This window comes from Durio zibethinus, chromosome 11 (assembly GCF_047325235.1).
Source record: "Durio zibethinus cultivar Kanyao isolate XHJ-2024 chromosome 11, ASM4732523v1, whole genome shotgun sequence".
Lineage (NCBI taxonomy): Eukaryota > Viridiplantae > Streptophyta > Magnoliopsida > Malvales > Malvaceae > Durio > Durio zibethinus.
In genome coordinates this window covers 20285248-20297542 of record NC_143172.1, presented here as the reverse complement: position 1 = coordinate 20297542, position 12295 = coordinate 20285248, and the positions used below count along the sequence as shown (strand labels likewise).

Sequence of the window (12295 nt, the reverse complement as noted above, 5' to 3'; positions counted from 1 at the left end):
ATTTTCTTTTGTTTTCTTTCCATTCCTTTCCTTTTTCTCTCCCTACCTCAATCCAAACATAAGCTTATAGTAGAGTTTAAGATAATTTTCTTAAATCATTAAATATAATGAATTCTTAAGGCCATTTGGATGAATCATGAAATTAATTTTTATGAGATTAAAAATAATGATGAATGTGAGATTAGTATTATAACAATAAATTAGTTTCTATAATACTAAAATTAAAATTAATAGTTTGATATGTTTCTAGATACAAAATCAATGGTAATAATGAGTTGAAATCTAGTATTAGTAAAAATAAAAAATAATTATTGAAATCATTAGATTAAATTTTGTATAAAATTTTTTTTTTAAATTATTTGGCATTTATAAGAATATTAAGTTATTTTTATGTCAAATAATAATTTTATTAATAAATAATTAAAAATATAAAAAATAGTAGTATATTAACTATGTTTTAAAAAAATATTACATAAATTGATAATAATCTAGATTATAATAATTAATTTTATATGAAAATAATAATTATTTAATTCAAAATAAAATTTTAAAAATAAAAGAATGAAAAAAACTCACAAACAAAAAACAAAAAAAAGGGTATATTTAGAAAAAAGGCTGCGGTGAGAATTAAAAATCCCATCAAACCCCTGAACCCCGCTGGGAAGATTTTGAATGCGAGTGACAATTTTCGAGGTGCAAACACACCATCATTTTATCCGAATGCATTACGGAAGTGCAATTGCATAACAAAAGAGATTAATCTCACCAAAACAAAGTTCCCTTGAGATTCAAATGAAGTCTTAAGGTGCGTTTGGATTGAAACGTGCATCCGTATAAAGGTGTAATTCCTATGAAAAGTTGTACCAACCATAAATTTTAAATCCAAACAAAGTAGTGGTGCAGGATGATTTATGCCGATTTTCCAGTGGAGGTGGGGGTCCGGTGGCTGTTGCTCATAGCAATTGCTTTTTTTTTTTTTGTATCCTTTTCTCTCCTGCAAGCTAATAACTTTAGCACTTTACATCTATTTTTTCATTTATTTATTTTGATTTTTATTTAAAAATTATAAAATAATTTTATCAACTTAATTTCAAATAAAATTTATTATATAATAAATTAATATATATATTTTAATTATTTATTAACAAATTTATTATTTAATTTAAAAATAATTTAATATTTATTAATTTTATAATATATAAAATAATTTAAACTTTTTATTATATACAACTTTAATATACGCCTCGAATGATAATTTTTTTATTTTTACAATTTATTTCATTATCAACACTATTTTTTATCCAAACTCATTCAAAATTTCCGTCCAAAGTTTCGTTACATCTCAGAATTGTCGAGATGTTAACTGGGAACATGGCATTTTTATTGGTGAGAACACCACTGTAAGTCGTGCGTGGTGGGAGAGAAAATAATTTTCCGGTGACCTTTCTTTTTCCACTTCTGTAGGAAACAGGACTGCGTTCTTCACGTACGCTAAAACCGATAGCTTGCTCCAGCCTATATTCTTCAGCCACCCTATGGTCCCAATCTTGGCCTTAATTGCTGTGTTCATCTCTTTGCTCCAACCACGTCGCTTTCCAGATTTGCTGCTGCAAAGTCATTATTCCACAGCATTAACATTATAATATATATATATGATAATCTGCCTAATGGAATTCATCGCAATTTGAGTTAAATCACTTTCTAAAACCACCCAATAGTAGGAGATAAACTATGCTATACCTAGCAGTGTTTGTTTTTCAATAATGGGTGCATTATTTATGCATAGCTCTCCGAAATGAGAATACGATAAAAGATACTCAGAAACATACATATAAGCAACCATTTTGGTTCATTGAACACTCTGAAGATCAAATACCCTGGACCACTGGCATGCCACCTAATTGTAAAAAACTCAGATTTTATTACCAGGATTAAGGAAGCACCACAGTGTTCATTGCAAATAAGAGCCAATACCCGAGACTAAGTTCCATAAGAGTTACCTGAAATTCTTTATGGTCAACAACACCGTTTCCATCAATGTCTGCTTGACCCACAAGTCCCTTGTCTCTTCAACACTTAGTCCATGGGGATGACCAGTAATATTAAGCAGTAGAAAGACAGAACAATGCACTAGCTGGTTATATTCTCCAAACAAGCAACAAGGTAACAAAAATGGAAAGAAATAAGTTTGAGATCCCAATTTGAGGAAAGTTCAATACCTGTCGAAGAGCTTCACAGAAACCTAAGTAGGTAATGTGGTGCTAGACTCCTATTGGGAGCATAAAGATATTCACCTTACGTGCATCTGCATCGGTGTACTGATGAGCAGCATCATATGATGATACAGAGCCCTTGGACCTAAGGAACTTGTAAACGTGCTCGTTTGCTCCCATTCCATCACTGTAGGAAATGAGCAAGAAAAAAAAAACAATCTAGTATTGCTCTACAAGGGTAAGATATCATTGTTTGGTCCAAACTAAAAGAAATGAATGATATATTCACCCGCAAAGCATAATTGGCAAGGATTTAAGATTGTACACCTGATAAAGTTTCCACCTACTAAAAGATTTTGTAGACCTACCAAAATAATTATACAACAGGGATCAAAATATAAGAAAAAGAATAGTGAATAATTTCTGCTTAGATATGAAAGGAAGGATGCTTTTACCCCCTGCAACGCACTATGCAGGAACTTGAATGGTGAGGTAAAAGCAAATGGGTATTTACAATGAGAATTTCTTGGCAAGTATCAGGGGTAGCCAACTCAACATGTAACAATTGCGCAACCCGGTCTCCACAATCATTGAATAACAATTCCCTATAATTAATCACTCTAAAATAGTCCTTATGCACGGCAATCAACCGACCTTTTATCTTCAATAGAAACAAAGTTATAAGTTAGAAAGAATCAACAGAATTAAAATGAAAGAAAATGGAATATTTCATTGCTTAATCTCTAAGTAACCATTTGAAAATGTCTTTCAAAAATGCAACATCAGACCTCACTGCTTCTTATTTTGTACCTTACTGAAACAAATTAACAATGCTTGACATGATAATTCGACATAAGACTGGAATTTCAAATGTCTACAAAGAGTTAGAAAACCATTTTAAGAAAATGAAAAAGGCAAATAAAAAGCAACCTCAACCTGCTTCATTTGTGCATCCAATTTATATTTATTCTTCATTTGTCATTTTTATACTTAATTAGGTAAACATCTAATCTTAGTGAGATTATTTAGTTTGCAAAAACACTTTATCACATTTGATATTGTGGGTTCAAAGGGAGTGAAATTCTTAAGTATATTTGTGAGACCATTAAGGATTTTTGATTTATTGCACTTTTAGCTTTGATAAGCTATTTGTGAGATTTGAGATAATAATGTAATAGTGGATTGTGTTTAGTTAGGATAGTTAAAGGAAAAGACGTAAGTATCTTTGGAAAAGAACTATATCTCCATAAATTCTTATATTTGATTTTTTTTTTTTATCTTGGTTTTTTTATTTTCATTGTCATTTATTTGTAAATTAATTTCATGTATTTTTTTTATATTTGATTAAAATTTATTTTTTTAAAAGAATTTGAAACAATCCAATTTCAAAGCAAAAGCCGACAAGGCTTTGTATCAGTAAGTTTAGTACGTATCGAACCATAGTCTTTAGCATCAAACCATATATCACCAAGACAGCAACGATTTGGAAAAGCTGGGGAAATCATGTTAAAAAAAGAGAGGAACATGGTTTATATATAAAGACCTTTAATTGCAATATGAATATCAAAGAGGCTCATGTAGCTATGTTTATCGCTACTTTCTGCCAAATTAACATATATGTTTTTCAACCTTTTAAAATTGAGCCTTAATTTTTGTTGCAGAATGATTGAAAGCATGCACTTGAGATCCTTGCATAAAAATTTTAAATTTTTTATACTAAATATTAATGACATCAATTTATCAATACATTGATGACGGGTTTGTCCATGGCCGAAGTGGTATGTGTAGGACAGCATGTGTTTTACAATGCTTCTTCTTGATATCTCTCTAATAAGCATTGTCTGTCCGTTCTACACTTACCACCGACCCTTGTTCATCTTTTGGTCCCATTTGCATTATATTTGTCTTGGCTCGACGGAAGGTCAGAGAAATAAATATCCATGTTATGACTATGAAAGCACCTTGTTCCAACTATTGGTTTTCTATTGTAATCTGCCATTTCATAAACGAATTTTAAGAGTATCGAATGTTTTAGCTGAATGATCGACTGCCATTTTTATTAATGCTTCTGTTTTTCCAAGCAATAATCTGCTTTTCTTCCTTGGATTCTTTGACTTATTGTTGATACTTCGGGTTCTTTGACTTACTGTTGATACTTCGTATATCATAAATTGAAGTAGGACTTGTTTGTTTGACATACAAATTTTAACTTAAAAAAAGGAGGCGTATGAGTTCATTTTTCTTTTCTGTATTGAAAGTTGAAACCCTGAGGCTTTTGTTTTATAGTGATGTCTAATAATCATACAATTGCATCCCTAAAATTATTGTTTTAGTGAGCCTTCTAGATAAGATATCTTGGCATTTAGTTAGTAAATTACCAGGTAGGTTGTGGCCTTTAATCAAGTAGCTCAATAATTGAGAAAGGGGGCCCAAAGTGGGTGACTGAGAAACATTTAATCGGCTCAAAATCATTAGCTAGGTGCCCCACCGTGAAATAATGCAAATCTAAAGCACATGAAGCATGTTGTGTTGTTGTCCGTGGTCCAAGTCGGACTTGTGAATTGAGAATATTGTTGCAGGGCAACATAATCCATTTTCCAGGTATTTGTAATCATCTTAAACAAGTCATTTGGGTTGAGTGTTTTTGGTAACGGAAAGGGACAAACGATAAGTTATTCATATTTTGTAATGAAATGCTAGACTGGTATTGGAGGAGGTTGTATATCCTGGTCCGTATATGTTATTACTGCGTCTTGCTTGGAGCTTATCTTTTAGTCCCCCACCTCCCAAAAAGAAAAGATAACTAGCTGGCTTGGAAATTTTCCTTAGCAGAGTCTTATCTCCATCGACGAGCCTGGAAGAATTGCGTACCCCTTTTGAAAAGAATTCACCGCTAAACAAAATGGCCAAAAGAAATTGTTCTTCATCTGTGTTCCCTGCTTCATGTTTTTGGCACTGTTCTGTTTGGCGGTCATGGTCACTTTATCTTCTAGCTTTGATACAGTTCCCAGTTCTCGTTAATGCATCAGCTACAACAAGTGGACCTGTAATTAACGTGACCAAGCACATCTCCTTCACACATTTCAGCCTTGATGATCCTAGAGTAACATCAGATGTGAAGCTTCTAGGGAGTGCGAAGCTTTCGATGGAAAAAGGTGCCGTCCAAATTCCAGATGAATCAGATGCCTTTGATCTGAGACATCTAGCAGGGAGAGCCATTTACTCCTCGCCTGTCCGCCTGCTTGATCCACACACCCGCACCCCGGCATCCTTTCAAACCACCTTTGCTTTTCAATTTAGCAATTCTTCTTACGCAAGCACAGATATGCTTAATCACGGTGGCAGTGGTCTCACATTTATCATAGTCCCTGATGAGTTCACTGTGGGAAGATCTGGACCATGGCTAGGTATGCTCAATGATGCTTGCCAGGAAGATTACAAAGCCGTTGCTATTGAATTTGACACGCGCCAGAATCCTGAATTTGGAGACCCAAATGACAATCATATTGGCATTAATCTTGGTAGCATTGTTTCCACCACAACTATCGATGCATCAGATTTTGGGGTGTTCCTTAACGATGGTTCAGTTCATCGAGCTTGGATTACATATGACGGTCCTCGTAGATGGATGGACATCCACCTCGGATCAGATGGCCATGATAACCTGTCTAAACCTATCTTCTCTGGTCCTCTTGATCTCTCTCCTTATCTGAATGAGTACATGTTTATTGGATTCTCAGCATCGACAGGCAACAAGACCCAGATTCATAACGTACTCTCCTGGAACTTCAGCTCAACTAGCCTAGCTTTTCTTCGCATCCCTTCGGAGGAAACATGTGAGAATAAAATCATCCTCCAGAAATCTGATGCTACTCAAATTACCCAAAAGAGATCTAACAAAGAACCGCAAAGCAGTTTTTTTATTTTCATTGCCGTAGCTGTACTAGCTTTGGCTACTATGATTGGTTTCTTTTTCTGTAGCCGCAGGGGAAGAAATGACAATTCAAAACTTACTGCGCCAGGGAAAACGCAACGGCCCAGCCCTCCCAACAAACCCCGCCGCTTCACGTTTCCTGAAGTTTCATCAGCAACTCGGGGTTTTAGCGAGGCAGAAATACTAGGTAGCGACGCCAGAGGTATTTATTACAGAGGGAAGCTTTCCAATGGCTGTCAAGTGGCTATCAAAAGGCTGTCTGCTCAGTTTCTTAACTCACAGCAAGGCTTGGATAGACGACGGCTTCTCAAAGAAATTGGTGCTATGAGCCGAGTTCGTCACCCAAATTTGGTCCCCATCAGGGGATGGTGTCATGATAACCGCGAAATGATGATTGTGTATGACTTTTATGCCAATGGAAGCCTTGAGAAATGGCTCTTTGGCGTTGGGGTTCTTCCCTGGACACGACGTTTCAAAGTTATCAACGATGTTGCAGAAGCATTAAGCTTCCTGCATTCCAAGCAACTCGCTCACAAGAACATGAAAACAAGCAGCGTCTTTCTTGATGTAAGCTTCCGAGCGGTTCTAGGTGATTTTGGGATGGTGCTATCAGCAACGGATTCAACTAGGTTTGAATCAGCAGTTAGCCAGACAGCTGATGTCTTCGAATTTGGAATCTTTGTGTTAGAAGTGGTTTCGGGACGGGGAAGGTTAGAGCCTGAAGTGAACCAAGAGGAAAGGGATTTGGTAGATTTTGCTTGGAGGATGCATGTGAAGGATGAAAAGGTAAAGGTAGTGGATGGGAGGATGGGCTCACTGGTTAATTTAGAACAAGCCATTCGGGTTTTGGACATTGGGCTACTTTGTACACTAAACGAGTCTAAAGGTAGGCCTACCATGGAGGAAGTGTTGGGGTTTCTGAGCATGGACAGACAAATTCCAGAGCTGCCAGATACTCGACCCGTTGCGTTGTTCCCTTACAACAGTGCCACGGGTCTTTGCTCTGGATATTCTTGCGGCCCATTCAAGTGAATCCATGTGTTTGTGAACTTTTTGATCATTGCATTAAGAAATTGTTAAGCTTTGTTCAGGTTATGAATTTAGAATGGCTTAGTAGGGTGTTCGTAAATGTCACTAGCAATTGAATTTAAGAGATATTCCACAAAGCAGTCACTTCCTGGTTTATATATCATTTACATGTAATAAGGATAAGTTTTAAACTTACAAATAAGATTGGAAAGAACGATCCACTAATCTAATGATTTTCAATTAAAATTTAATTAATATCAAATGAGCATAAAAGTTTTACAAATAAATCACTTAAATAAGCATAATAAAGAGATAAATTAAATTATAAAAAATTTAAAATTAACACATCAAATAAACAAAAAATAAAAAATTATTTTCAAAATAAGAAAAAAATGATAATAAAAACCCAAATATAAAGTTAAAAGAAAATAATCCAGCATGAATGACTCAAAAAAAAAAAAAAAAGACATTATCCTTGTAGGTGGCCCGAGTCTCCCAAAATATGAAATGTCCGAAAAAACTTGTGTTTTGGGCTTAGGAAAATATTGGGTAAGGCCCATAACTGTTTGTTGGAGGATAATGGTAGAGAAAAACCGGAGAGACTTGTAGAAAAAGATTTTGATTTTCCAATTCAAAGGTTTAACTAGGGCTTTACCACTCTTTAAAACCCCTTTGGCCAATAAAAAAAAATTCATAGAAATAGAAATTCGAAGTCCATAGCAAAGAGTGAAATGAATCAGATGTGGAGAGTGAATTCCCTGAGCAAAGCTGTGAGGACTCTTAGATATCTCCAGGAATCCTCCTTCTCAACCGCCGTTATCCGCCAGCATTCTTCTTCCACTCCGCCTCTTTCTTCTCCGCTGTTCACCACCGCCGTCCGCCACCTTCGCACGGGCCGCGACCCTAGCTTCAGGTAGTTTAATATTGTATATTTATTCTCTATTCAAGAACCCAAAAATGATTTCAATTATCATTTGTAGTTACGAGACTACACCTCCAGTCAACTGGGGCATCCGCATCGTACCGGAGAAGAAAGCCTACGTGATAGAACGATTCGGGAAATACTTGAAAACGTTGCCGTCTGGAATACATTTCCTAATCCCACTCGTGGATCGAATTGCCTATGTTCATTCCCTCAAGGAAGAGGCCATTCCTATCCCAGACCAATCCGCTATTACCAAGGACAATGTCAGCATTCTCATAGATGGCGTTCTTTATGTCAAGGTCTTTCTTCCACTCTCTTCTTTTGCCCTTTGCTCAATTTTAAAATCTTTGGTCTATAATTTGCTTTGGAACCTTGTAGATTGTGGACCCCAAGCTTGCCTCTTATGGCGTTGAGAACCCAATCTATGCCGTCATTCAGCTTGCTCAAACCACCATGCGTAGCGAGCTTGGTAAAATTACCCTCGACAAGACCTTCGAAGAGAGAGACACTCTCAACGAAAAGATTGTGGTTCGTTTTCTTTCTTTGATTCTCCCTTTTTTTTTTCATTACATGAATCGCCAAGACATCAAGTAAATTGAGTTTTAGTACAATTCTAACATGGGATAAATGGAAGATAGGTCGAGGCTCTCTACAAATCCTTTGTCTTCTTTAGATGAGCCATAAATATGACTCTGACTTTGTGCCAACAGTTTGGGAGGAGGCATAGTGAATAACTACTCTATTTTCCATTGGTTTGCTTTCACTCAGGGATAAGAATGTTGTTTATGCTTCTGTGAAATATATGCAGCACTTTGGAAATTGGTCATAAACTCTTTCATTTAACATTTGATTAATTTATATCTTTCCACACATTTTATATCTATGTGAAGGCTTAGGTATGCCTTTGATGGTTCCTTTCCAATGATGGCAAGTTCAAAATTATATATTATATAGCTTTTTCACTCGGTAGGGTGGGTAAGTTTATGTACATCAATAAAATTTTCATGATTAAACTATGTGTCAAAGCTTGTTGTGCCTGCTATGACAAGTTTATGCCTGATGTGTTATATTTCTTTTAGTTAGTTTGTTAAATGCCTGTGATAATTTTCCACTGACAAGTGATTCTCTAAGTGCCAAAAATGTTGGAATAATGCCATATTAATCTCATACTCTTATTGCACCATAGAAGTCTCAAAATGAAGCACTCCCATTCCCTTCCTCCTCTCTTAAGAAAGAGGATGATGATTCTTTTGAAATGACATGAGTATTGCAGGAGGCCATCAATGTGGCTGCAAAAGACTGGGGCCTCCAATGTCTCCGTTATGAGATAAGTGAGTATGGTTTAGCCAATATTTCCTTTTTTGGGCATTCTTTATGTTCCCAATACATCCTTTGTATATATTTCACTTCCCTGTCATCCCAGGGGATATATCTCCACCACGTGGAGTGAGGGCAGCTATGGAGATGCAAGCAGAAGCAGAGCGTAAAAAGAGAGCTCAAGTTCTTGAATCTGAAGGTAGTGCAGTAATTTCATTATTTCTTTACCTTTCTTGGGTAAGGTAGTATCTAATGGTATCCTCTTTTAATAGTTTATTTAGATGGCATGATTTATTCATAAAAGTTAATTCTAACAGGAGAAAGACAGGCCAACATAAATATTGCTGATGGTAGGAAAAGTGCTGTGATCTTAGCATCTGAAGCTGCAAAAATGGATCAGGTTAACCGAGCACAAGGTTAGTGAGCATCAACTTGTAAACAGTCATTATTTTAAAAAATGATAGGCCTTTATATGAATTGTAACTAAAGTTTATGTGAGTAATTAATTTTGATTATTTATCTATTTATATTATCATGAACTCTCCTCATATGACAACCCAAACTGATCGAGCAATGATTTTATTAGTGTTCTTGATTCATTTGATTATTCCCTTGATGCCTTCAATTTTTCCTTCTTAACTCATTTATCAGGTGAAGCAGAAGCCATCCTTGCTAGAGCACAAGCTACAGCTAGAGGAATCGCCTTGGTGTCCCAATCCTTGAAGGAAAATGGGGGAGTTGAGGTGAGGTTCTTCCACCTTTGTCATCATGTGTGTGTATAACAGGTGGTAACGTTTAAACCATCCAACATGAAACTATTAGAGGAGGATTCAAACAAGATTTCCTTGTCTATTTTTATGGTATCATGAGTTTCCATTTATAAAATTTCATAAACATGTTGGCTTCATTGTGATGCTTATAAATGTCAATTAGTCTATGCCTAATAGATCTCAATTCCTAGTGTCTGCACTTGTACAATGACTTGATGCTTATTATTTGTCTGGGTTTTGCAGATAGAAGGAATATACTGTACACTTAAGTGTTTTTTTTTATAATCCTCTCTCTTCTTTCTTCTTTGTCTTTTCCAGTTAAAGCTTGGTTCAATTGTTTGTACAACTCTAGTTAGATCTTAGAAGACATTCAGTCTATTCCCTGTATTTTTTTATGCTCTAGGAGAGAATTATTAGTCTCAGAGAGACAGAAAGCCCTTTGTTGAACCTGAGGTGCTGAGCATTTTTTATTTGTGAGTGTTATATGAATCATAAATTGCTAAGGCTGAAGTCATTTGTAGATGAGAGGTACTGATATCATGCTCATTCCTAAGTGACAATAGGACTAAAAAATATGGTCTCTTTTGCAGGCAGCAAGTTTGAGGATTGCAGAGCAGTACGTTCAAGCCTTCAGTAATATTGCCAAGGAGGTAAAAGAGGGATCTCAGACAGTGTTGCGAGTATTAATGTTATCAATGTTTTTTCATTCTATCATGCTGCTTGAACTTGTCCTTTCTGCTCATTTGTTAGGGCACAACAATGTTGCTTCCTAGTTCCGCTGCAAACCCTGCCAACATGATTGCCCAAGCTCTCACTATGTACAAAAGCCTGGTCAGCGATGTTTCTACTGATGGTTCTCATGTTAACCCTTCCCCTGAGCTATCCAGAAGCACAATGGATGCTCCCTCTGCAAAGACTGAAGGTGAAATCCAGAACCCCAGAGCAGCAGTAGCAAGGGACACAAATCATGTAGGCCAAGCAGGATTTTCACTTCAGGGTTCCAAGAAAAATGAATAGAATTGATTTTACCAAAATTCCATTGTTTGCAACCATATTGTGTTTCTGGGTTCTTGTATGGAGAGGCTACTTTGATACTTGTTAAAAGTTTCTGAATCTTTCAAAAAGAGAGGCAAGGATTTAGGGGATTTTAGAATTGATAAAAGGATGCTCATTCATTTGGTAAGAGTTTGACTAACATGTAATACAGGCCGGGATATCTTTTTAAGCATCGAGAATCCAACTAAAGGTTAAAAATTTTTCAGGAAACACCTGTGTTGCCCCTCTATTTGCAGTGAAAAACTATACATAAGATAGGGATACAAGCATTTGATTTGATTTGATTTGATTTCTTATACTTACTTTCTAAACTCTAAATCCAATAAAACTCTATCTTTATTTTTCTCATATAATTTTTCAAGCAACCAACTATCGTTTCTGCAGCAACATGTGAATGTATAAAATCTCTTCTACCTACAACTCTTTCTTCATGAGAAATATTACCAACAGTTCTAGGTGTGTTCATAAAATAAAATGGCAAGGCTTTCAGATTTATGCACAAAAAGAGGGCATGATAGCATGATATGCCTTTTGCATTACCACATGGCTTGCTGTAGTTCTTAGAAATACGCCTAGTAGCCTGTGCGAACGAGACCATAGACTGTGTGAAACCTTTAATGGCTGCCCGGCCAATGTGAAAGACTTGGGTCCTTTTCATTTTTTTTTTAAATGAACTGTTATTTTTTTGTTATTATTCATACCAAGATTTTAGTGACAACATAGATGGCCTGCCACTGTCCGAAAATTATCTCTGCTCCAAAGAGTTCCATAACAAGGAGTGGCAAACAAAATGATAGTAATCGTTTCCCCTCCAAATAAAATGATATCTACAAATTCAATATGTAACATCTTATATAGAAATATCTCTAAAGGATCAACACATTGTATAATTCAATTAGCTAAAGTAACGTAAAATCCCAGTTCTGAAGCATTAACCCAACTAAGATAATTCATAGCCAAATGGAAAAAGCTTGCAAGTCATCACTCACTATACTTTGAATGAACTTGGTCGTATTTGATATCTTAAAGAAAACGAAATTCAGAAAAAGGA

The 12295-nt window shown here is 35.7% G+C and overlaps 3 protein-coding genes across 3 annotated transcripts; 2 read left to right on the top strand and 1 right to left on the bottom strand.

The window, feature by feature from the left end:
* Positions 1-1323: 1323 nt before the first annotated feature.
* LOC111290242 (putative calcium-binding protein At1g02270) lies at positions 1324-4051 on the bottom strand. The gene is made up of 7 exons (XM_089768732.1): positions 3931-4051; positions 3757-3813; positions 3616-3705; positions 3002-3027; positions 2669-2874; positions 2503-2577; positions 1324-2400 (listed from the first exon to the last, which is right to left on the bottom strand). The coding sequence occupies exons 1-7, from the start codon at positions 4049-4051 to the stop codon at positions 2262-2264; spliced, it is 714 nt and encodes a 237-aa protein (XP_089624858.1). The 3' UTR covers positions 1324-2261.
* Positions 4052-4650: 599 nt separating this feature from the next.
* Positions 4651-7242, top strand: LOC111291196 (L-type lectin-domain containing receptor kinase VIII.2-like). Its single transcript, XM_022882827.2, has one exon. It carries the CDS (start codon positions 5116-5118, stop codon positions 7177-7179), a length of 2064 nt encoding a protein of 687 aa, XP_022738562.2. The 5' UTR covers positions 4651-5115; the 3' UTR covers positions 7180-7242.
* Positions 7243-7788: 546 nt separating this feature from the next.
* LOC111291190 (uncharacterized) lies at positions 7789-11448 on the top strand. Its single transcript, XM_022882816.2, has 9 exons — positions 7789-8089; positions 8157-8400; positions 8480-8629; positions 9375-9432; positions 9525-9617; positions 9736-9834; positions 10070-10161; positions 10779-10838; positions 10939-11448. The coding sequence occupies exons 1-9, from the start codon at positions 7908-7910 to the stop codon at positions 11203-11205; spliced, it is 1245 nt and encodes a 414-aa protein (XP_022738551.1). The 5' UTR covers positions 7789-7907; the 3' UTR covers positions 11206-11448.
* The last annotated feature ends 847 nt before the right edge of the window (positions 11449-12295 follow it).

Bases quoted from the DNA above. Each gene is read 5' to 3' on its own strand.
- LOC111291196 (XM_022882827.2), top strand. From the start codon at position 5,116: ATGGCCAAAAGAAATTGTTCTTCATCTGTGTTCCCTGCTTCATGTTTT.
- LOC111291190 (XM_022882816.2), top strand. From the start codon at position 7,908: ATGAATCAGATGTGGAGAGTGAATTCCCTGAGCAAAGCTGTGAGGACT. The intron at 9,618-9,735 runs GTAGTGCAGTAA...TAATTCTAACAG, and splicing joins TCAAGTTCTTGAATCTGAAG to GAGAAAGACAGGCCAACATA. The intron at 10,162-10,778 runs GTGAGGTTCTTC...TCTCTTTTGCAG, and splicing joins AGGAAAATGGGGGAGTTGAG to GCAGCAAGTTTGAGGATTGC.
- LOC111290242 (XM_089768732.1), bottom strand. From the start codon at position 4,051: ATGCTTATTAGAGAGATATCAAGAAGAAGCATTGTAAAACACATGCTG. The intron at 3,706-3,756 runs GTCTTTATATAT...TGATTTCCCCAG, and splicing joins TATTCATATTGCAATTAAAG to CTTTTCCAAATCGTTGCTGT. The intron at 3,028-3,615 runs GTCGGCTTTTGC...AATTTGTTTCAG, and splicing joins ACTTACTGATACAAAGCCTT to TAAGGTACAAAATAAGAAGC.